Source organism: Heteronotia binoei, chromosome 21 (assembly GCF_032191835.1).
Source record: "Heteronotia binoei isolate CCM8104 ecotype False Entrance Well chromosome 21, APGP_CSIRO_Hbin_v1, whole genome shotgun sequence".
NCBI classification, from domain to species: Eukaryota; Metazoa; Chordata; class Lepidosauria; order Squamata; family Gekkonidae; genus Heteronotia; species Heteronotia binoei.
The window spans coordinates 180,899,152-180,924,237 of record NC_083243.1 but is presented as its reverse complement, the minus strand read 5'-3'; the positions used below and the strand labels follow the sequence as shown (position 1 = coordinate 180,924,237).

The window sequence follows — 25,086 nt, the reverse complement described above, 5'->3', positions numbered from 1 at the left end:
CACTTCCTGTAACTCCGGCGCAGATGGTGGGAGATCCGACAGATGCTGCGGAGGGAACGGGATTGTGACTGCGAGGTAAGCTATGTGCAAAAACGGTCTATGAAATTTTCAGCCACTCCCAGCAATATTGAAAAAAATCCCAGTGTAGAAGAGAAAGCGGAGCAAAAGAAGAAAAGCCCCTGATAGCTGCCTTTTAGCCTAAACATTGTACTGAGGAAGATTTTTAAAAATTTCATTCTCAAGTTGGGTGCTTTTTTTTTTAACCACTTACCTTAAAGTTTCTTTGAGAAGGGCTCTGATCATTGGCAGGTTAGGGATATCATTGGCATGAGGGACTTTGTCTTTACCCAGTTTACTGATTATCTCTTTATACACAGAATGCTGTACTTCTGGATGCTTTGCTAATAGATATATTGCCCAGGATAAAGTGAAGGAAGTCTAAGGTAATATGGGGGAAATGAAAAGGAAACGATAGCTTTAGTGCAGTGAGAGTCCATAACAACATTTCTAAAGTAACATTTGCCATTTTCAACCAGCGTTTCATTAAACACCTCACAAAATAATAATAATAAACTGAATCAAGTCTCCTAAATCTAAAATAATAACTATGGCAGAATTTCATGTAATGGGAGACATGTATATTCACATATATGGTACTTTGGATGAGAACTCAACAATATTAGAATTTGGTTCTATCCCATGAAGCATTGCAGCACGCCACGCACGCACTTTGTCTCTAAGCGGGTGAACTGTGTTCCAAAACATAGTTTTCATTCTTCGTGGCAGAGTGTGCCATCTCCAAGACATAACTTCTATAGATTAAATCAAGCCCAGATCCTGTATTGTCTGAGAGCCAGTTTGGTGTAGTGGTGAAGTGTGCGGACTCTTATCTGGGAGAACCGGGTTTGATTCCCCACTCCTCCACTTGCACCTGCTGGAATGGCCTTGGGTTAGCCATAGCTATCGCAAGAGTTGTCCTTGAAAGGGCAGCTGCTGTGAGAGCACTCTCAGCCCCACCCACCTCACAGGGTGTCTGTTGTGGGGGGAGAAGACATAGGAGATTGTAAGCCGCTCTGAGTCTCTGATTCAGGGAGAAGGGCGGGGTATAAATCTGCAATTCTTCTTCTTCTTCTAAGGCAAGGGTGTTACTCATTTGTCATGAGGGCCGGATCAGACATAAATGAGACCTTCTTGGGCCAGGCCATGTGTGTTCCTATTTAAAATTAGGTAGCAGAGATATAAACGGTCGAGGACCTGTCTACCTTAGGGACCGTCTCTCCCCATATGAACCCCAGAGAGCACTAAGGTCAACTGGAAAAAACTTGCTGACCACCCCCGGACCAAGAGAGGTGAAGCTGCAATGCACCCGCAACCGGGCCTTCTCCTCTGTAGCCCCGAGCCTATGGAACCAACTCCCAGAGGAAATGCGGGCCCTGCGGGACCTTGAACAATTCCGCAGGGCTTGCAAGACCTCCCTCTTCCGACTGGCCTTCGCTGAAGAAAGAAGCTGCTAAGGATAACCGCCACCACAAAAGAACGAATAGCAATAGCACTTTTATGAATTTAATTTAATTGATTGATTGATTTTAAACTTGTCAGAAATTTGAATGCTGGATGTAACTTTGTTTTTATATAATGCTGTTAGCCGCCCTGAGCCTGCTCCGGCGGGGAGGGCGGGATACAAATAAAATTATCTATCTATCTATCTATCTATCTATCTATCTATCTATCTATCTATCTATCTATCTATCTATCTATCTATCTAAATTTTATAAAGGATACAGACAAACACAATTAAAGATTTTAAAAAACCTTAAAATAAAACATGCTTAAAACATTGCCTTGAGGACCTCGGGTTGCTGTCCAAGAAATATCTGGGGACTTTGGGGGTGGAGCCAGGAGACTTTGGGGGTGGAGCCAAGAACAAGGATGTGACAAGCATAATTGAACTCCAAGGGAGTTCTGGCCATCACATTTAAAGGGACAGCACACCTTTTTAAATGTCTTCCTTCCATAGGAAATAATGAAGGATAGGGGCACCTTCTTTTGGGGCTCATAGAATTGGACCCCCTGGTCCACTCTTTTTGAAACTTGGGGAGAGGCACTAGATACTATACTGAAAATTTGGTGCCTCTACCCCGAAAAACAGCTCCCCCAGAGCCCCCGAAACCTCCATATCAATTCCCCATTATACCCTATGAGAATCGACCACCACATAAGGAATAATGAAGTGCTCAGCAGACATTTCCCTCCCCCCCCCTTTCCGGCGACTCTGAAGTGAGGGATTGGCCTCTCTACTCACGAGTTGCAGCCAACTTCTTCCAAGTAACACAGACACCCCATCCCAAGAGGAAGCCTTTCAATCGGAGACTGGAGCCTCCGGAGGGGAAAAGTCACATGGTGGCTTCAGGGGCGGGGCTTCCCCCCACCGGCCAGCTGACTAGGGGCAGGAAGGAGCCTAGTAAAGCGGAAGAACCCCCACTGGGACCTGGGGATTGTCAAGCCTATGAGGACCCTGATAGAGTGGAAAGGCAGCATATACATGTTTTAAATAAAATAAGTATAGTCTACACTCCAAAGGAACCATTTTCTCTGGGGATCTGACATGTGTCATTTGGAGAACAACTCCAGGAGACCTCCAGGCCCCGCTTGGACGCTGGCAACCCTATTTGTGAGTAATACTTAGACAACCAATGGATTCTGTATCATTGATCCATACTAGCTGGAAAAGCAGAGGTGAAGTATGGGAGCAGATTATACCATTGCCTGTTACAAATATGAAATCACTCTGTGACGATTCCACGGACTTGCATTCAGCCAGTGCTCTGCAAACTGCACTGGCGGCCAACAGAGTACCTGATCTGATTCGAGGTTATGCTTTTAATCTTTAAAGCCCTGCGTGGCCATGGACTAGCCTATCTTCAGGACTGTCTCTCCGAGGATTGCCAAGTCCAATTCAAGAAATATTTGCGGACTCTGGGGGTGGAGTCAGGAGACTTTGGGGGGTGGAACAAGATTGTGAGAAGCATAATTGAATTCTAACAGAAGTTCTGGCCATCCCATTTAAAGGGATTGTGCACCTTCCTTCCTTCCATAGGAAATAATGAAGGATAAGGGCACCTTCTTTTGGGGCTCATAGAATTGGACCCCCTGGTCCAATCCTTTTGAAACTTGGAGGGTATTTTTGGGGAGAGGCACTGGATGTTATGCTGATCTCTGGAAGTAAAGGTAAACAATATCTATCGGGTCTCCTTTGTCCACATGTTTGTTCACCACCTCAAAGAACTGTAACAGGTTAATGAGGCAAGATCTTCCCTTACAGAACCCATGCTGAGTCTTCCTTAATAACTCGTGTTCATCAATGCGCCTACTCATTCTGTCCTTGATAATGCTTTCTACCAACTTTCCCGGTATTGAAGTCAGACTGACTGGCCTGTAGTTTCCCGGATCTCCTCTGGAACCCTTTTTAAAGATGGGGGTGACGTTGTTTCATTAAGACAACCCTGCCCCACCACAGGATAAACTGAGGACAGGGTGCCAACAATCTGAATAAAAACGTCCTGCCCCTTTAACAAAGGCTTAATTCAGGGATGGGGAACCTTTTTTTCTGCCAAGGGTCATTTGGATATTTATAACATCATTCACAGGCCATACAAAATTGCCAACTTAAAGAACAGTGCTCCACCAAGGGAGAAAGATTCAGGCTGAAAACAATTGTTTTTCTGTTTGAAGTCATGTGAGGATAGCCTAATTTGGCACACACACACACACACACATGGTCTGCCACCCTAAGCAAATGCCTAGGTGCAGGGCTTTTTTGTAGAAAAAGCCCAGGAGGAACCTGAGGAGGGTGCTGCACAGTGCAGTTGCGCCCCACAATCCTTGCCAGCCAGCCAGGACCCAGGAAGGCTGCCACATGGCTTGGCTCAGCCCAGCAATTCCCGAGGACCAGACCAAGTGATCTTGAGGGCCATGAACGGCCCTCAAGCCAGACGTTCCCCAGCCCTGGTTTAATATGATGTTATTTACCTCTGTCCCAAGAAAAGGTTCTATGCCCATTTTCACACATTAAGCGCCTGTTAAATGGGGCAGAACATTTTCCCCAGACCTGCTAGCTCCCCTACATAAGAATTTTACGGTGCAATCCTAAAAACACTTTCCTGGGAGTAAACCCATTTAATAGACTTTAGTAGGATGCTGAGTAGACCTGTTTAGGATTGCTCTCTTAATCGTCTCTCATCTCATAATAAACAAGTATTTCAAGGCATATATCACCTTTTTGACACAGTTGCTACTACTAAGATTATAGCAAAGAAATATTTTATGTATTTATATTATTCTATGGTTTATAGTTTTAATGTATTGCTGTGTTTACTCATGCACATGCATGTCTATGTAAGCCGCCCTGAGCCTGCCTAGGTGAGAAGGGCAAGATACAAATGGAATAAAATAAAAAATAAATAAATATAATAAATAAATACTACTACTAATAATAGTACACTTACTGTATCAACCCCTGCCAAAAGCATTTCAGTCATATTGGCATAAATTTCTTCCACCGTAAGTTCTTTACTTTTCAGCAGAGTTGTGAGAAGTCCACCATTAACCTCTTTTCCTCGGTCTAAAAAAGACTTGATGTCTTTTAATTTATTGTCCACATGAGTTTGACCTTTGTGAATGAAAGACAGAAAAGATGAATATTTTTTTGTAATTTACTGCGATTTTGTATCTCATATCATTTGTAATTTTGTGCCCACAAAACAGACAGGGAACCTTTTTGGTAAGGAATTACTTCCTCGCATGCTAAAACGCTTCAAAGGCTGATGATCTTGGTGGAAATGCCTATTAACAGAGTACCCTTTGTCAAGCAATTTTTTGGGCAAAGCACATCAACTGTATTTCTTGCAACCAGAGTAGAAAATACACTATAAGACTATAAGAGTAGTCACTAGAATATTCTTCTAAAACACCAACAAAGTTTTATTCAAGGTTATACCGTGAATAAAACCTTCTTGGACTTTTAATTTATTGTCCACATGAGTTTGACCTTTGTGAATGAAAGACAGAAAAGATGAATATTTTTTTTAATTTACTGCGATTTTGTATCTCATATCATTTGTAATTTTGTGCCCACAAAACAGACAGGGAACCTTTTGGTAAGGAATTACTTCCTCGCATGCTAAAACGCTTCAAAGGCTGATGATCTTGGTGGAAATGCCTATTAACAGAGTACCCTTTGTCAAGCAATTCTTTTGGCAAAGCACATCAACTGTATTTCTTGCAACCAGAGTAGAAAATACACTATAAGACTATAAAAGCAGTCTTTCGAATATTCTTTTAAAACACCAACAAAGTTTTATTCAAGGTTATACCGTGAATAAAAGCTTCTTGGACTTAATGGTGCCACCAGTTCTGCTGCTTCAGACCCACATGGCTATCCCACCTGAATCTTATCTTCTAAAAACAGTTAGGAACTCTCGAATGCACTTACAGGTTCTTCCCTTCCTTTCTTATTGCATGGCAATTCCTTCCTCCATTTCCAAGCTTTCTCCACCCATTAGGGTTGCCAGGTCCCTCCGAGTCCCCAGCAAGGGGACTTTGGGGGGTGGTCCAGGAGGAGGCAGGGCAGCCCAAATGTTATGACATCAAACAGAAAAGATGTCATCACATTGGGGACAGGGGTTGCATGTGTTTGCACTCCAAGCCATGATTGTAGCTTGAATTGCAGAAATGCAACGTCCTCCAGGGGCACATCACGTGTGCAATCCAAGCAGCAAAATCACGGCTTGAAGTGCATCCGCACATGTATGCCCCCTTTCTCCCCCAAAGCATGTAAAAGATACTTTTAAATGCTTTGGGGGAGAGGGGGGATCACACGTGTTTGCACTCCAAGATGCGATTGCAGCTTGGAGTGCAAACATGTGCAACGCCTGCCCCTGCTTTGAGGAAGAAGCAGGGGGTGTCTGTGGTGGGACTTGGAGGCATGGCTTCCCCCCCTACCAGCCAGCTGTCCACTTGCGGGTTGGAGCCCCCCAAACCAGGGTAACTCCCGCTGGGACCTGGGATGGTAACCCTACCACCCACAGTTAGTCATAATATCTCAACTGGGCAAATATGATTAGTGCTAAGTTCCAAATCATGGTCTGCAAACCACTTTGCAACCACTACATCAATACTGGTTTGAAAGCTAGTGGTAACTATCGTGGTTTGCGTTTAACCAACTTCTTGAGAGTCAAACAATGCGTCAAAAGATTTCTCAAAAGTTTTTCAGGATTAAACTCATCCACGTTGGTACAGATTTGGATCGGGGATGTGGTGCTGGAGGACAAGGATTTAGCCATTATGACCCCCTTGAGGTGTTTGTACCGTAGGGAAAGTAACAATGTACCAGTTATCCATACCTTTTCCACTGCAAGGCAAACAGCAGTTCCAGAGGTGGGACAATTTAAACTAGAAACACAGTAAACAAGGATGGAAAAGTTTCTTTTCTTTTTTAAAGACCCTAGCATTGTGGCCCTGATCTGAATCTCACACACAGGTTTGTTTGTTTGTTTTAAGATGGATCAGATAACACATCTCATGCCATCTCTTTGTTGTACCAACATGCATATTTACAACTGGGGCAATGTAATTGGAGCTCAGAAAGATCCAACGAATTCCCCAATAATTGGTCCCAGCTTCTTATGAATGAATACAACGTATTTATTCACATGTAACACAACGTGGGTCTAGAGGCCCTCCAGCGACCAGCGCCGGCCTCTCCGATGCTTCCCTGGCCTCCACAACCGCCGCAGGGCCCCGCGCGCGGGCCTCCTGTGCAGGCGGAGACCGGGGAGGGCGTCGGAGAGGCTGGCGCTGGTCGCTGGAGGGCCTCCAGCGACCAGCGCCGGCCTCTCCGACGCTTCCCCAGCCTCCACGACCGCCGCAGGGCCCCGCGCGCGGGCCTCCAGTGCAGGCGGAGGCTCCCCGGGGCGTCGGAGAGGCCGGCGCTGGTCGCTGGAGGCCCTCCAGTGACCAGCGCCGGCCTCTCCGACGCTTCCCCGGCCTCCGCGACCGCCGCAGGGCCCCGCGCGCGGGCCTCCAGTGCAGGCGGAGGCTCCCCGGGGCGTCGGAGAGGCGGCGCTGGTCGCTGGAGGCCCTCCAGTGACCAGCGCCGGCCTCTCCGACGCTTCCCCGGCCTCCGCGACCGCCGCAGGGCCCCGCGCGCGGGCCTCCAGTGCAGGCGGAGGCCGGGGAGGCCAGCGCTGGTCGCTGGAGGGCTTGATACATTGCATAGTGTCAGTCTGTTTATCTGCTGCTGTTGAACTAGCCCCTCCCTACCATGAATGAGCATTCCTTTTGTGTTAGTTGAGGAGAAGTAACTGCTACTGTTTGTCTCATGAACATGTCTCTCAAAGTTCACTGTTTGCTTCACAGCAGCGTTGTTTGTGGGGAGAAGAGGGAGACGGACTGTGCCGGACTACCTAAAACAGGCCCTGAGGAGAGGAAGTAGTGATCAATAAGCACCCAGGAGAACCTTCAGCAGAGAACTGTCTCCCTCAGAGGTCAGTGCCGTCTGGTAGGCTTCTTGCCTGATGGAGTCGGAGATGGGTGGGGGAGAGCAGAATCAGTCAATGACATGCCAGAGACAGAGTGCAAGCCAATCCTGAATAGCCCACATCCAACAAATGAAAATCTTCAGATTGCCACCATGGTAGGTCTTTTATTATCTAAAGGATGTTGACTTCACTTCCAGTTATAAAAAAAATATCCTATTCCAAACTCCCAAGACCTGTTTGCTGAGTTGGCTGGTGGTCAACAGTTTTCTAATATGGATATTTCATAGGCCAGTCAATAGGTAATCATTCCTCTCAGATGTCACCAGGAGGCAGATGGCCTCTCCTTCAAACTTTTTTAAAAAAATAACTGTGTAAGCCTTCTGTATTTTCTTTACTACATGGGGTGTAAGTGAAATTTTTCATATGCCCTTTCATTATTGTCAACAACCTAACACAGTCCAGCTTTTCTCCAACAGAGACCTAGAATTTCAGAACAATATATATTTAGACTTACTGAATTTAAAGAGACCATCCCAGGATCTACAGAATTCTTTCCAAGGCTTTGGAATGATTGGACGAAGCCATTTAGGAATAGCTCCCACATACATGGTAGTTTTAAAACTGCTGAACATCAGCTCCAATGCTTCAATATATTCCACTGTGTCCTGGGGGATGTGGTTTTCTAGGCACCCCAAGCGGCATTCATACAGGATAGTGGTCACTCCTGCACATACGCACACACATGAAAAAAATCCAACATAAAACCACAGACTTTACTGTTACCAAAATAATTTAAGTAACAATTTGCATAGTATAGCTGACCCCTTTAGTAATGTTTTGCTCTTTTCAGAGACCCCTTATATGCAACACCTGTAAAGGCACCCCTTTGTTGTGCTCCAAGGTGACATGTTATGCTGTCTCCTTGCCTTCCTTAGTGTTTTCGATTTATTTCCTCTGCCACAAAAGGCTCCAGCCTTAGAATTTGATGGACCCAAAGAACAGGATAGCTTAGTTATATCTGGTAGAAGGATAGGATGGAGAGCATGTTGGGGTGGCTGTGCGGTAAAAAAGGATCCTTTACTCTGAACAGTTGTTTTTTGTTAAACGTAGAGTCTATTTAAAAGTCTAATAGTGTAATGGTTTCACTAACGTCTATAAGCTTAATGATTTCAGATAGATACAGTTCTTCTTTCTCTAATGTGTCTTAAATAGATCTAGCCACAAAGGCCTCTTTTCTTACTTGCTAGGCTAATGGCTTCCACAAAGAAAACAGGGTTGCATATACTTGTATCTATTGTTTATCAATGTCTTCTGTGCAGACACACATTGGGACTCCATTTACACAGGCTAGCTGCAGAGGTTGATTCACCTAGCTAAAAGTCTACATCTGGGATGTTCCATCCCTGTACTGACTGAGCATGTCCAGGTTTTCCTACTGAAACAGTCACCTGACATGGGACGGACCACCCCCATTCCCTCAATTCCAACCAAGCTGCCATGAGCAGAGAAAAGCAAGCATAAAGTATAATAGAGAGAGCTCACAGAAGGGCAGGATGGAGGGAATGTGTGTCTGCACAGAAGACACTAATGAACAACAGTTATAGGTAAGTGCAACCCTGTTTTCATCGTCCGTCTTCTGGTGCAGCCTCACATTAGGACCACTCTCAAGCTGTACCTGTGGAGGTAAGGTGAGGCTCTCAGGGCTTCCAGGTCACGTGAGCTTCAGGGTCAGAAGCAGCTTGCCAAATGTCTCCCAGCAGCTCTTCTGAGCTGCATGAATGGAGGGGCCCCTTCAAGAGGGGCTCTACTGGAGACCCAGTAAGGATCTCTGGCACCAAGAGGCATGATGGTGGCATAGAATTCTGACATGTGCGAGATTCGTAGCATCTTCTTTGCCTCCAGCTCCACCACGCGGTCACCATTTTTGTAATGGCACTAGAAGTGAACCGCTCAGTCCAAGAGCAATGAAGATTAAATAGTGATATTCTAAACTGAATGAAACATCTACAAGAAAGTCACTGAAGTATTTGTCTTTTTGCAAGAAAGAAAACTCCATTAACTGTTTTGGATCAGGAAAAAAGTGAAGAAAAAGAGGGGAGGAGTGACGTCATTAGTCCCCCTCAGCCCCCCCCCCTTTCAGTGTTAGAAGACTTCAAAGTCTAAAAACACGGCTTGAGATTGAAGAAAAACAAAAATCTTTTTTGGTGACCGGAGGAAAAATAAAGTGGAACATTGGATTTTGATTGGAGAATATAAAGTGGACTGATTTAAAGACGTAAACTGAAATTAAAGTGAAAAGTGGAAATATTGTAAAAGAGAAGAATTGGCAGAAGGTCCTTTGATTGGTACAAACTTTCACAGTTCTTTTTCCTTATTGAATGGACATGATGGGGTCGAAGGTAGAATCGGATTGGAATATAAATGTGGCTTTAGAAATTTTCGGGACAATTTCATGAATGGGATGCAAGCTCTGCAAAAGTCTTTGCATGAGTGCCTCAATCTGATAAGTGACCTGACAGCTAGCGATAATATTGAAAGTATAAATGAGCCACAGGATGCAACAAACCAGATAATATCAGGAGACCAGAAGACAGTGATGATGGGAAAAGAAGAAGAAGCCCAGCAATATGAGAATCATTTTAAAATGGAGTCGGTGGTTGTAGCTTTGTTTACGAAGGAGAAAGAACATCCTATCAGAAAGGAAGAGGAGGAGCGTCCCTCAAAGATTCCAAAAACAGAACAGAAAGGAGAAGATGATGCCAGCACATCAAACGATGATGAAAGAGAGGAAATGGAAGTCCAACTGCCTGTGGCAGCAGTAGGAGTGAAACAAACACAGGGGTGCACAGCAACTGCAGAACAGGAAAAGAAGCACAACAGCCCAGAAAATTTTGACAGACGTATGTTATTAGGACTGGCTAAAAATTGGAAGATCTTTAAAAAGAAAGAAAGAGACAAATAAATTTTGAATTGTCAGAAATGGAGAAGAAATTAATATATCCTTTGACTTTGTGAGAAATGGATAATTAGAGAAGTAGTTAAAATTTGCAAGCATCGGTTTAAAAATTGGACAGTTAAGGGAAAGAAAGAAAAGATTGTGATATGGGGAGGGATTTATTTAGATTATTTAGCTGGTGGCAAGGGGAAAATATATAAAAGGGTGGTTAAAAATAAGAAAGGAACGAGTAACAAAGATATTGTTGGGGAAGAATTGTTGGAATGGTAGAAAGGAAGAATTTGGAATTCTTAGAGGTATTATTGGGAAGAGGCTCTGATTAAAATTGTAGGGTTAAGAAGTAAATGTTGGATTGAAATCTTGGGATAAGAGGTACTAAAATTAAATGTGGAGGAACTTATTGGGAGATAGGTATGTAACAGATTTATTGAAAAAAAATTATATCTTTGAGATACTTCTGGGGTGATTTTTAGAATGTGCATAGCTTGCTGAAGACATTTAGTAAATAGTTTAAAATGAGAAATATATTTAGTTAATAAGATCAAGATAAGAATATGATTTATTAGACTTAGAGAAAAGAAGTAATACTTTATTATTGAATATTTTAAGGACCAGCATGCCTAGATTTTATAATATAAAGTTTGTAACAGAAATAAAACATATATTGTTTGTAAAAGTGTTGGAGGTCCAGAAGAAATATTAGAACTTGAGATAGAGATGTTTTACTAAATATTGAAAATGTGTGCAAAATTTATAATGACATTATTAAGACTTACTGGTGATGATTTTGAGAGAAATTGCCTCATTATGCTTGGAAATGGTGGTGAAACCTAGGGTTTGGACCCAGAGACTTATGTCTATTTTTTTTTAAAGATAACAAGTTTTATTAATTTTTTTCTACATACTACAAACAATAAGGGAAAGGGTTGTGGGATACAGGATAGGACAAGAGCATTATAAGTTCAACATATAATTATCTTTTCTCTCAAAATCATCACCAGTAAGTCTTAATAATGTCATTATAAATTTTGCACACATTTTCAATATTTAGTAAAACATCTCTATCTCAAGTTCTAATATTTCTTCTGGACCTCCAACACTTTTACAAACAATATATGTTTTATTTCTGTTACAAACTTTATATTATAAAATCTAGGCATGCTGGTCCTTAAAATATTCAATAATAAAGTATTACTTCTTTTCTCTAAGTCTAATAAATCATATTCTTATCTTGATCTTATTAACTAAATATATTTCTCATTTTAAACTATTTACTAAATGTCTTCAACAAGCTATGCACATTCTAAAAATCACCCCAGAAGTATCTCAAAGATATAATTCCACAATCCTTTCCCTTATTGTTTGTAGTATGTAGTATGTATAAAAAAATAATAAAACTTGTTATCTTTAAAAAAAAAAAAAGGTGAGGCTCTCGCTGGAAAAAGGAGTGAAGAATAGCTTTACCAACATCTGCATCTGTCCTCTTTTGCAGGTCAATGGCAAAGTGATGGAGGAAAGTCTCACCCAAGCAGCTACTCTGCACAAATCTATCAAGGAGACATAGTGATGGAAGGCAGTGGAAGCACCATATGCCCTTGTTGAATGGGTTTGGATTCCAACTAGGCAAAGAACGCCAGCCTCTTTATAGCAGAGATGGATGGCAGAGAGTACCCATCTAGACAGAGTTTGGGCAGAGGCTGCTTGACCCTTTGGGGGCCTCAATAACACACAAAAAGCCCTGAAAACGTTGAACCAATTTGTTAGGAAAAAAACACATTGTCCATCAATATCCACACGGAGGGAATCACTGCTGAATGAACTTTGATAGAAGATACAGAGAGTCCTGATTGGACCAAGACAAATAGTCAAAAATAGACCCCAATGGACATGTGAAGGTAGAAACATCTTTATTGAGAATCCAAATTGGAAAACAAGTTCACTTATTAAAATACAGCCTTCTGGTAGACAATCGAACAATATTATTGGGAAAGGAATGTTCTGAAGTCCCAGTCTCCAAGCTGTTAAATGAAGACTCTGAATGTCATGGTGGAACCAAGACCCAGGGCTGGCACCAGGGTTTCAGGCCCCCTAAGCCCCCCAAGCAGCTTCGGTGGCAAGGGCAAGTGCAGCAGTGGGAGGCAGCATGGCACCAAGCACCTCCAAGTGCCTGCACCCACTGCACTGCACCCACTAAGCCTTTGTGGGTCTGTGCGTCTGCCTGGAAGCACAGACCCAGGAAGGTTGAGCGGGGTCTGTGAGGCAACGTGTGCGCTCAGAGACACTCAGAGCCTGGCTCTGAGTGCATGTGCTGCCTCACTGACCCGTCAACTTCACGTAGCCTTCCCAGAGACCTGAGTGGGGTCAGCACGGCATGCACTCAGAGCTGCTTGGAGCCTGGCTCTGAGGGCCTCCAAGTGCATGCCTTGATGACCCCACTCAGCCTTCCCAGGCCTGCGGGAGGGCTGAGAGAAGTCGGTGAGGTGTGCACTTGGAGGCGCTCGCAGCCTGAATCTGAACACATCAGAGTGCACCCACTGCTGCATCCCCCCCCCCGGTGCCCCCTCTTCCCCACCATCATTGCTTGCTAGGGTTGCCAATCCCCAGGTGGGGGCAGGGGATCCCCCGGTTTGGAGGCCCTCCCCCCGCTTCAGGTTCGTCAGAAAGCGAGGGGAGGGGAGGGAAATGTCTGCTGGGAACTCTGTTATTCCCTATGGAGATTTATTCCCATAGAAAATCATGAAGAATCAATCTGTGGGTATCTGGGGCTCTGGGGGGACTGTTTTTTGGGGTAGAGGCACCAAATTTTCAGTATAACATCTAGTGCCTCTCCCCAAAATACCCCCCAAGTTTCAAAAAGATTGAACCAGGAGGTCCAATTCTATGAGCCCCAAAAGAAGGTGCCCATATCCTTCATTATTTCCTATGGAAGGAAGGAATTGAAAAGGTGTGCGGTCCCTTTAAATGTGATGGCCAGAACTCCCTTTGGAGTTCAATTATGCTTGTCACAGCCTTGATCTTGGCTCCACCCCTAATGTCTCCTGGCTCCACCCCCAAAGTCTCCTGGCTCCACCCCCAAAGCCCCCAGATATTTCTTGAATTGGACTTGGCAACCCTATTGCTTGCCTGCAGCATGTGGCAAGGGCAAATGCAGTGGGAAAGGGGCACCGGAGGCTGTGGGGAGGGGATGCCGGCTGCCTCTGAGGCCAGGTACTTTAGACAGCCACCTACCATACCTACTGGGACATATCAGCCCTGCTGAGACCCCAGCATCATGAGGTCTGGCACTACAAGTAAGTGTATGTACTGGGTCCTGACTCACCACTAGTCTATACAAATCTGGGAACCGTATCTGTTTGTGCCAATAAGGGATAATCAATATTGCTCTCATGTGGTCTGCCTTCATTTTGCCTAGCACCCTGGTGAATAGAGGGAAGGGAGAAAGGTGTAATACAGGGCCCCTGTCCAATGGGATTGGAAGGCATCATCCACAGAATTTGAGTCTCGGGAACAAAAAATTGGGACCTTTTTGGACAGAGTTATGGCAAATGGATCCACCGAGGGTTTGCCCCACAGGTTGAAAATTGGAAGAATGTACTCTTCCTGGATGGACCATTCATATATGTCCAAAAAGCATCTGCTCAGAGCTTCCACTTGGGTGTTTTGAACACCAGCAATGTGGATAGCGCATAGATCCACCTGAAGCAAATGGGAAAGGTTTCATAACCTTAGAACCTCAAGGCAGAGTTTTGGTCAAGCCAGCACCACACTGCTTGTTCACATAAAACATAGTACAAGAGTTCTCTGTTTGAATCATTACTCTTTTCCCTTTCACAATATCTGAGAAGGCAGGGCCAATGTCACAGTATGGAGTTCGAGTAAACTTATATGCTATGATTGCTTTAAAAAGGGACCAAAGGACTTGAGTCTGAAAGTCTACACAATGGATCTCCTAACCCGTCAAAGAAGCATCTGTAGTTAATGTCAGATCCAGAGTCCAAACACCAAAGGACACCCCCTTAAAAAGATCGCAGCCTTGGCACTAACAGTGCAGGGATCGTATAACAGACCTAAGTATAGAAAAACATGAATTAGGGCCACGGGACTCAGGAGAATATCACTGAAGAAACCACAACTGCAGACTACGCATATGCTGGCAGGCATCTGGAACAACTGCTGTGATGGAAGCTAAAAGCCCTAGAAAATGTTGGATGGCTTTGACTGATTCGAAATGCTTCCTCTTGAAAGAAGACAACTTAATAGACCTTGCCCAGGTAAGAGTGATTTCCTAAGAAGGGACTCTAAATGAGCTACAATGAATTGTACTTGTTGGGAAGGCTGAAGGTGAGACTTTTCAAAGTTAACTAAAAGGCCCAATTTCTCACAAAAAAGAGAGAACTAGAGTAATTTGAGTTTTAAGACAATGTCTTTAGAAGGGGTGAATTGAGATGTGGAAATAGGCATCACCTAAATCCAACACCACAAACCAGACACCAGTAGTTAGCAATTCTAAAACAGAGGACAGTGAGATCATCCTGAATCTTTTAACATATAAAAACTTATTCAAATATCTGAGGGCCAAAATTGGTTGTCTTCCCCTATCTTTTTTTGCCTGGTAACAAAAGTGAGATACACAGAGGGGTAAGGAAGAAGAAAAGGGCAAAGCCATGGCATATAAACATACAACTCACACATATTGAAAAAAATTAACAACACTTAATGCATTCAGAGTGTACCACTAATATACAATACAAAAGTCCAATATAAATCTCAATAAAGCACAGAGCTGGGGTGGCACCATATGGGCAGTCCAAACCGAAAGTCCAACTGGTAAAGTTCAAAATAGTGATACAATCACCAATTTCTTTTGGTCTTTCTTTCGTTCCAGCTGCTGCTGATTAGAATCCATTATGGACCAAAGCCCAACAAGAATATAGAAAGCTGCTAAACAAGCATCTCTGGATATTTGGACGTTTTCGTAAAAAGCTTCATCTAAGCTTCAACTTCAAATAACAATACCTCTTCAAAATCCAGTGCTTCTAACTCTGTATTCCCTTCATTAAGGTTCAAAGCATACTGGAGATGCTCATTTAGCAGCTTCCTGTATACTTGTTGGACTTCAGTCCATAATGGATTCTAGTCAGCAGCAGCTGGAACAGAAGATGTCCTCCTACAAAAGGAATTGGTGATTGTATCACTATTTTGAATTTTGCCAGGTCAGGGATACCAGTGATTGAGGGGCAAGGGAGATATAGCGGTAGGACTAGGAGATATCCCATTAATAGGAAGAGGCTGGAGATACAGTACTGCTTGGACCTCTTCCCACTTACGTCCCATCTCAAGGAATGTCGGTTGTGGGGCTAGGATTGTTCACCCATCTCCGACACTGGTGTTGCTAAATGCCTGTCTGTTAACAATAAAACCTCAGTCCTGTGAGAGTATCAGTCCAATGCAGAGGTGGTAGCACTGATAGGATGTGGCTTGCTCTTGTCCCTTGATTTGGACTTCTTATGCTGCTTTGTTGGCTGCTCCAAAAGAGAACAAGTTTAGGGAGACGTGGAACACATACACCATTTATCCTGCCACCGGGGGGGCGGGGAGTGTCACCAAAGCCTCTTGTTTAGGTGGAACTGTGGTCAGAACTGACACAACTGATTTCATAGATGGAGTTGACTCTGGACCAGATAACAGACCCATTGTTTGCTCCCTGATAGACCTCTGAGTCACACCAGACATACTAGGGATAGCAGAGGAAAGAACTCATTCCTAAAGGGCTGCTTTTCGTTGCAAATTTATTTATTTATTATTTATTTTATGCCGCTTTCATCCCACCCTCAAAGCCCTGTCTGTGCAAGCTTTTGGAGTCTGACATATTGGGCAAAGGCATTATGGTTCCCCCGAGACACACGAGGAAAATTCATTTTCATTGATGTGGGTCATCTTGAGCCCACACCCAGGTATTTGAAGCTATTTGAAGAGATTTTGTGTCCTTTGAGAAAACAAAAACAACCCAAACGGTTGAGGAGAAAAGATATTTGACAACAAAGCTATATTACCACTACCAATCGTGTGGTGGCGATAAAAGAACTAAGGGAATGGGAGCCGTCCATCCTGAGTCAGATGACTATTTCAGCAGGAAAACCCATGCAGGCTCAGTTAGTACAGGGATGGAAGAAGAAGAAGAAGATATTAGATTTATATCCCGCCCTCCACTCCGAAGAGTCTCAGAGTGGCTCACAATCTCCTTTACCTTCCCCCCCACAACAGTCACCCTGTGAGGTGGGTGGGGCTGGAGAGGGCTCTCACAGCAGCTGCCCTTTCAAGGACAACTTCTGCCAGAGCTATGGCTGACCCAAGGCCATTCCAGCAGGTGCAAGTGGAGGAGTGGGGAATCAAACCCGGTTCTCCCAGATAAGAGTCCGCACACTTCACCACTACACCAAACTGGCTCTCCTCCAATTTTAGGCTTGTAGCTAATGAATCAATCTCTACAGCCAACCTGCTCAAGCACAGTGACAGTGGGGGGTTGCACCTGAAGATGGATGGTGAACATAGATTTCTCTCACAGCACCTCACTCTTCACCCACTCAACTCTCTTCCCAACCCAACCAACCAACCAACTCTCTCTCTCTGTATTTCCACAATCTAGTCAATGCTGCCCCCTAGGGATAGCAACTATCCAATCATAACACGCTTCAATCGCCCCTCAAGCCCCCCTCCTTTCTTACCCAAGGGGGTCTGCATTTTAAACCACAGTAACATACATATAAAACTCCACATAAAAAAAGAAGAAAAAAACACACACAATATTTATATATCAAAATGTCGCACTTATGCACATGTACTTGGTAAGCTCCAGATCTGAGTCCAGTACTTTAATGGTAAACTGCATTGACTCAATATGTATAGAACTGGGATTTGCAGTTATAATAATCTGCATACAGTCGCACACATTCAATTTTAATAGACTATATAAAAACAGACTGAAGTGACATTTTAAAAAATTCATCTGGAACCAAAAAAAAATAATTGATTCTTTATGAGAAATGTTTGGAAAATAATACCTAATCTGAAACTTTAACTGTAAAAAGGGAATGTACGAGGAAATGTTAGTGAAATAACATCTAATCGAATCAATTATTATAGTGATTGACAGAATGAAAACATGAGCCAAGTCTAAGGCATTTTGAAAGTGCAAAGTAAATGTAAATGCTTACAAAAGTGTTGCGCAGTCCTCCCAGCAACACACGCTAAATATTGCTTATTGCAGCAAAATACCTTTTGTATGTAGGAACCCAGTGGCGTCACTGGGGTGGGTTGCACCCTGGGGCCAAGTGCGTGGGTTGCACCCTGGGGCCAAGTCGGTTGCACCCTGGGGCCAAGTGTGCCGGACTCGGAGGGAAGAGCAGCAGTCCTCGTGCGCTGCCCAGAGGTGCTAAATCCCTCGCGTTCGAACAAAGGAAGCCTCCGCCTGGAGAAGCCGAAAGATTTGGGGACGGTAACCGTCCCGAAACTTGAGGAGAGGCGCTGCTCGTCCTGCAAACTACTTCTTCCATCAGTCCGTCCCTCCCAAGGCGCTGGCGGCGGCGCGGGCTTGTGCAAGACCAGTTGCTAGCCGAGAGCGGCGGCTGGGGGAGCTCAGCGCACCTGGCGAGAACCAGCGAGAAAGAAGCCCGCTTCGGGTCCTCGTCGCCTGCTGCCCCCTCCTCCCCCGCCGCCAGCAGCAGCGCCTGCGGTGCGGAGTCTTCAGCACTGGCGCTCATGCGCACTGCCGGCAATGCTCCTGCGCTACCCCTCACCCGCTCCTCCTCTTGCTGCTGCGAGCGCGGCCGATGCCGCCTGTTTTCCTCCTGCGTGAGGGACTCCCTCGCTCTCTGCCTGCCTGCCCCCTTCCCTTCCCTCCTGCGCCCCGCGCGTCTAAAGCCTCCTTTCCCTCGCTGGTTGGCTCGCAACGTCCTCCCTTCCCTGGTTTGCCTGCTCGCCCTCTGATGCCTGCCTGCGGAGAGCTGCGCTTTCCTCTTCCCTCCCGGCCTTCTCTCGCTTCGCCACTGCCTTGAAAGAGCCTCCCCGCGTCTCCCGCCAATAAAGACTGTGATTGCTTGCCGCCTGCTGCCTTCAAAGAGCCCTAGGGGGCCAATGAGAATGCTCTAGGGGGGGGGGCAATGGCCCCCTTGGCCCTGCCCTAGTGACGCCTCTGTAGGAACCATCTAAACTTTCTATGTTGACTTGAATATAGCAGTACCATATTAGACAATCACCACCTCACCTTCCATTGAATACTTGAAAAAAAGGCTGTTAATGTTTCTCACGGTTTCCCCATCTTCTTCTTGATTTTTAAGGGTGTGGATTCTCGTAATCAAATCAGCAATAACTTCATTAACTCCTCCACAGAAAACAGCTACATCTTTGGGCTTTGCCATTTTTTGCCTTAGCACGCGTCTCATTTTTAGCCACTGTTCCCCCTCTCTGGAAGAAATAACAATTAAAAACGATCTTCATTTTTGCCAGCAATATAGAATTAAACAGGAATACCAATACATAAAAGAGAATTACTCATTAGGAGGCAATGCACTAAAAATATTGCTGGAGGACAAATATTTATGTGATGATGATTTGTTGCTCTTACAATTTATACAGATTTCAGCAAGAAGCAACACTACAATGCCTGTTTGCTATTGATATATCTACTTCCAAAACACATCATAGAGGAAATGACTGACCGAGTCACAAAATGGAGCTAGGGACAAACTGAGGTAATTTCTTTACAAACCCCCAAGAAGTCCCAGACTGATTTTGCACTCAGCTTACCCCGCGGTCACGTTCCTCTTCTCTGCGCAGCATCCGTCAGATTTCCCACTATCTGCACTGGAGTTACAGGAAGTGTTATGACTTTCGCACAGCAAACGGAAACTGGTTTTTAGCGGTTTCCATTTGCTGCGCGAAAGCCGTGCCACTTCCTGTAATTCCAGCACAGATAGTGGGAAATCCGATGGACACTGCACAGAGAAGAGGAACATGACCACGGGGTAAGCTGAGTGCGAAATTGGTCCCAGAGTTGCAGAAAAATCTGAATTCTAAAACAAAACAACAATAATAATTAGGAATTAACATTCCTCAAAATAACAGAAATAGTGCCTGTAGTTTTAAGTAACATTGAACTGCCAGTGGTCATGCTGGAGGTTGCTAAGCAACCAAACTATATTGCTATGTCTTGGTTTTTGTAGCTTGAAGATCAAAGCAAGCCTACAAAAGGACCCGTGACATCCTCTGTTATGTCCTCTGGTGAAAGAGGACTTGCTGAGGACAAAAGGACCCATCCTCTGTTATGTCCTCTGTGAAAAAGGACTTGCTGAGGACAAAAGGACCCATCCTCTGTTATGTCCTCTGGTTAAAGAGGACTTGCTGAGGACAGGCCTGGCAGTGACCACGAGAGACTCAGTAACCCCAAAAAGGATCTTGCAGCAGCCACTGCATGACTGGGCCCCAGGCTGGAAGCAATGCCAGTAGCCACTATACAACCAAGGCCTGAGACTGGCTGCCGCTATGCTAATTGGCCAGAATTTTCCTGAGGAGAGGCTCCCAAAGAAAGGAAAAGGCAGAAAAGCTAAAATCAGGGGAACACCATGCAATTTGGCCAGAGTTTTCCCTGAAAGAGACTGCCAGGAGAGGGAAGGAGGGAAAGCCTAAAAACAGAGGGGCAGATATCGGTGTGTCGGCAGGTGAGTTAGAAGAAGGAAAGGGAGCAGGAAAAGATAAGAGGCTATGGAAGCGGCCAGGAAAGAGGAGGAGGAAATTGTGTGGGACTGGGAAAATGAAATGTTCCCCACAAATCCTTGCAGCTAAATACATTTTTTTTCCTGTAACATGTTTCATACAATTTGATTAATATACCATAAAACTTGTCTAGGTTGAATGAATATGTAATGTACTGGGAGACGAGTCGTGGTGGAAGCTTATTCTTTATTCGCTGGTACATTACAGAACTGAACAGACGCGGCCGGGTCCGCTAATTTATACATGCATCCCGGAACATCCCCTTCGCTGGCCAGCCCAATCCTGGCCAGTTAAACTTCCCGCCCTTGGTCTGGATTGGCGGGGCTTTTCCCGCGCAGCGCACGGCGACCTGAGTGCGCCCTCAGGTCGCGCGGCGCTTGCGCTGAGTCCGATACTCTACACTCCTCCCCTCCTAGTTTAAACGACATAGTCCTTTAGGTACCCTGGTGTTCGGCGCTCCCGTGTTGATCTCCTCGGGGTTGCCGTCGGTGGGGGGCCCGATCCCGATGTGGGAGGCGCCGTTTCTGGCTGTTGCCCGCCCGCGTCGGGTACTGGTTCCGGTTCTGGTTCCGCGGCTCCGGGGGCATCATACGTTGGTAGCTCCTGTATTGGCGGCGCCTCTTCTGGCGGTACCGTGACCGGCGGTTCCCTGCTTTCTCCCTCTGCTGACTCCTCGGGTGGGGTGCGGCGGCGCAGCTGGTCGATGTGCCGTCTCAGCACCTGGCCTCCGGCGGTGGTTACCTCGTAGGACCGGGAGCCTGTCACCCTCAAAACCCTTCCCGCTAACCACTCGGGGCCGCTTGAAAAGTTTTTCGCATACACTGGATCGCCCGGGAAGAACCCTCTCACTGCCTCCCTGACCTCGGGGGTCCCGCGGACCTCTGGCGCCCTGTCCGGGTGTAGCCTATCTAAACGAGTGGTCAGTTTCCTCCCCATGAGCAGTTCTGCGGGGCTGAAACCGGTTATGGGGTTTGGGGTGATCCTGTTGTGGAACAGGAAGGCTGAGAGGCGGTAGTCCCATTCCCCTTGTACTATACGGCCCAGGGCTTCCTTGGTGGTCCGCACCATCCTCTCCGCCTGGCCGTTGGTGGCTGGATGGAATGGGGCGGACCTTATGTGCCTTATAAGGTATCTGTCGGTGAACTCCCGGAATTCCCGGGAGGTGAATGCCGTGCCATTGTCCGTTACTAGTGTGTCGGGGATCCCGTGTGTGCAGAGGACCCTTCTGAGCGCCCGGACTGCTGCTGCGGTGGAGGTCGAGGCCACCGGGATTACCTCCAACCATTTCGTGTATGCGTCCACCAGTATAAAGAAGATCTGGCCCTGATGCGGCCCCGCGAAATCCACATGGAGGCGGGACCATGGCCGCCCGTTCGATTCCCACCTGTGGGTCGGGGCGGACGGCGGGTTGGGTCTGGACTCCTGGCATGGTTGGCACCTTCTTACCCACCCTTCTATTTCCTCATCCATGCCTGGCCACCACACGTAGCTCCGTGCCAGGGCTTTCATTCTCACGATGCCCGGGTGGGTCTCGTGGAGATCCTCTAATACCTGTCTGCGCAAGGGGGGGGGGACCACCACCCTGCTACCCCAGAGTATGCACCCCTTGTGTGTCGATAGCTCGTCCTTCCTGGCCGCGAACGGCCGGAAGGCTTCTTCCGCTTTGCCCGAGGGCCACCCCCTTCCCACCCAGTCCCTGACCCGTGCGAGGACGCGGTCTCTCCCGGTCGCCCGAGCCACCTCGCTCGCATGCAGGGGGCGCTCGGGGAGCGACTCTATGAGCATCACTCCGTGTGCCGGGGCGGGATCTGGGTCCGTCGCGGGTAGCGGGAGGCGGCTGAGGGCGTCAGCGTGACCCATTGCTTTACCGGGGCGGTGTATCAGCGTATACGTGTAAGAATTCAGGAACAGGTTCCACCTTAAAACCCTTTGAGACAGAATTTGGGGGGTCTGACGATCGGGGGCTAGGAGGCCGAGGAGCGGCTTGTGGTCAGTAGCGATGGTGAAGCGCCTACCGTAGAGGTAGTCGTTGAACTTATGCACCCCCGCCACGATCGCCAGGGCCTCCTTATCGATCTGGGCGTAGTTCCTCTCTGCCGGGGACAGAGTCCTGGAGTAGTAAGTGATTGGCACCTCTCCCCCGCCCGGGAGTTGGTGCCCTAAGACCGCTCCCACTCCGTAGGGAGAGGCGTCGCAAGCCAGGATCAGGGGTAAGTTTTCATCGTAGTGATGAAGTACCGCGTTAGAGACCAGGAGGTCTTTCACCGCCTGGAACGCCGCTGCTTGGTGTTTACCCCAGACCCACGGGGCTTGTTTATCTAACAAACGGTGTAACGGCTCCGCCACGGCGGCCTTGTGGGGCAAGAATGCGTGGTAAAAGTTCAATAAACCTAAAAAACTCTGTAGTTCTGCTTTGCTTTTGGGGGCAGGGGCTTGAACTATGGCCCTGGTCTTGTCTGCCGTTGGGTGAATTCCAGCCGCGTCCACGGCGAACCCCAGGAACTCCACCCGCGGAACTCCCAACAAACATTTCTCCTTTTTGACTTTCAGCCCCGCCGCTTGGAACCGTCTGAGGACCTCTCGCAGGCGGCAGCCGAACTCTCCCTCGGTGGGGGCGGCGATTAAAACGTCGTCAAAGAAGGGTTGAACTCCGGGGATCCCTTTGAGAAGAGAGTCCATTATGCTCTGGAATATCCCCGGAGCTACGCTAACCCCGAACTGCAGCCGTTTAACCCTGAACGCACCCCTGTGGGTCACTATCGTCTGTGCCTCCGCTGTCTTAGCGTCGACCGGCAGTTGCTGGTATGCTTGTGCTAAGTCCAGCTTCCCAAAAACCCTCGCCCCGGCTAGTGCTGCCAGGACATGGCTGACTACCGGGACTGGATAGGGGTTGTCTTGCAGTGCCTTATTTATCGTGCACTTGTAGTCAGCGCAGATCCTTACTTCCCCGTTGGGCTTGACCGGCGTTACTATGGGGGTCTCCCATTCTGCATACGTTACCGGCTCTAGGACGCCCTGGGCTGTGAGGCGGTCCAGCTCTGCCTCTATTTTTTGTTTGAGGGCGAACGGAACGCGCCTCGCTTTGAGCCTTATGGGCCTGACCATAGGGTCGATCGGTAGGGTGATGGGCGGGCCCTTGTAGCTCCCCAAGGACCCGTCGAAAACCTCTGGGAACTCCCGGCAGACCCCGTCGAAATGGCTGGTCTGCACGTGGTCCACCCCCACCAGCTGGATCCCCAGTGGTTTGAACCAAGCCAACCCGAGGAGTGTGGTCAGTTGGCGCTTGACCACTAGGATGTCTAGGGGCCCCTTAAAACCCCCTCTTTCTACATGCACCCGGGCCCACCCCACGATGTGTACTGGGTTCTTCTGAAAATCCCTCAGTACGAAGTCCACTGGCCTCGTTTGGAGGCGGCGGCTGGGACATAGTCTCTTGAGGGTTTCCTCCAAAATGATAGAGATGGAGGACCCCGAGTCTACTTCCATGATGCAGGGGGCGCCCTCGATTAGGACTGACATTTTGACCTTGTCTGGGGCCGAGAGGGGCAAGCTCAATACCTGCAGACTGGTGGATGCCGTCGTGTGTGTGTCCATGGAGTCGTGATGCGCTGACGGTTGGCGGCGGCTGTTCTTGGCCCGGCAAGCCCGGGCGATGTGGCCTGTCTTTCCGCAGCTGCGGCAGTCCAGGTTTCGGTACGGGCAGTCCCTCCGCTCGTGGGGGTCGCCGCAGCTGGCGCACCGGGAACCGGTGGTGGCGGTGGCCCTCTCCGTCGCTCGTTGTCTCGCGGGGGCCCGTGTGTCCGCTCTTTGAGGCCGCCGGAGCTGGAACGCTTCTTCCTCTGCTCGGTCCTCCGGCTCCGTTTCTCCCTGGTGGACTGCCTCCCCACGTGGCTGGCCGTACGCCTTGGTGGCCCTTTCGAACGCCGTCGCCTCGTTGAAGGCTTGTTGTAGGGTGAGCTCCTCTTTTGCGAAGAGCTTCTGCTGCAGTCGCTCGTCCCGGAGGCCCCAGACAAATCGGTCCCTCAGGGCTTCGTCCCTCTTGTCGAAACTGCAGTTTCCGGCGATCTGCCGAAGGGCCGCCAGGTAGACCGCCGCTGTCTCCCCCGCCTTCTGGTCCCTCTTGTGGAAGAGGAACCGGCGGGCGACGATGGACGGTTGGGGCGAAAAGTGGCCCGTGAGGAGCCTCACGACCTCTCCGTAGGTCCTCTCGGTCAGCTTCGCCGGAGCGGAGAGACCGCGTGCGATCTCAAAAGTTTCTTCTCCACAGACGCTCAGCAGGACGTCTCTCTTTCGGTCGTCGTCGTCGATCAGGTTCGCCCGCAGGTAGCACGCGACTCGTTCCGTATAGGTCTCCCATCTCTCGGGGTGCTCCGGGTTGAATTCCGCAAGATGGCCCGTCGTTACACTCGGGTTCGCCATGGTGGCGGCGGGCTGTGCGGTCCTGCGGTCCCCACCTTCCTCGTCTCCGGCCAGGTCTGGTTCCCCTCGGGCGGCCGGACCTAGCTAGATCCCATCCTCGTCGCCAGTGTAATGTACTGGGAGACGAGTCGTGGTGGAAGCTTATTCTTTATTCGCTGGTACATTACAGAACTGAACAGACGCGGCCGGGTCCGCTAATTTATACATGCATCCCGGAACATCCCCTTCGCTGGCCAGCCCAATCCTGGCCAGTTAAACTTCCCGCCCTTGGTCTGGATTGGCGGGGCTTTTCCCGCGCAGCGCACGGCGACCTGAGTGCGCCCTCAGGTCGCGCGGCGCTTGCGCTGAGTCCGATACTCTACAGAATACATGTTTCTACAAGACCACAGAGATGTGCCATCA

At 47.6% G+C, this 25,086-nt stretch overlaps 1 protein-coding gene across 1 annotated transcript in view; it reads right to left on the bottom strand.

Annotated features, from left to right (window-relative positions):
* Positions 1–25,086, bottom strand: part of LOC132589721 (cytochrome P450 27C1) — a 52,934-nt gene that overhangs the window by 10,065 nt on the left and 17,783 nt on the right. Inside the window, exons 3-6 of the mRNA XM_060262447.1 lie at positions 18,758–18,957; positions 8,053–8,262; positions 4,506–4,669; positions 272–438 (exon numbers count right to left, since the gene is read on the bottom strand). Of these exons, the coding sequence (XP_060118430.1) occupies positions 272–438; positions 4,506–4,669; positions 8,053–8,262; positions 18,758–18,957 (741 nt within the window). The remainder of the gene's footprint in view (positions 1–271; positions 439–4,505; positions 4,670–8,052; positions 8,263–18,757; positions 18,958–25,086) is intronic.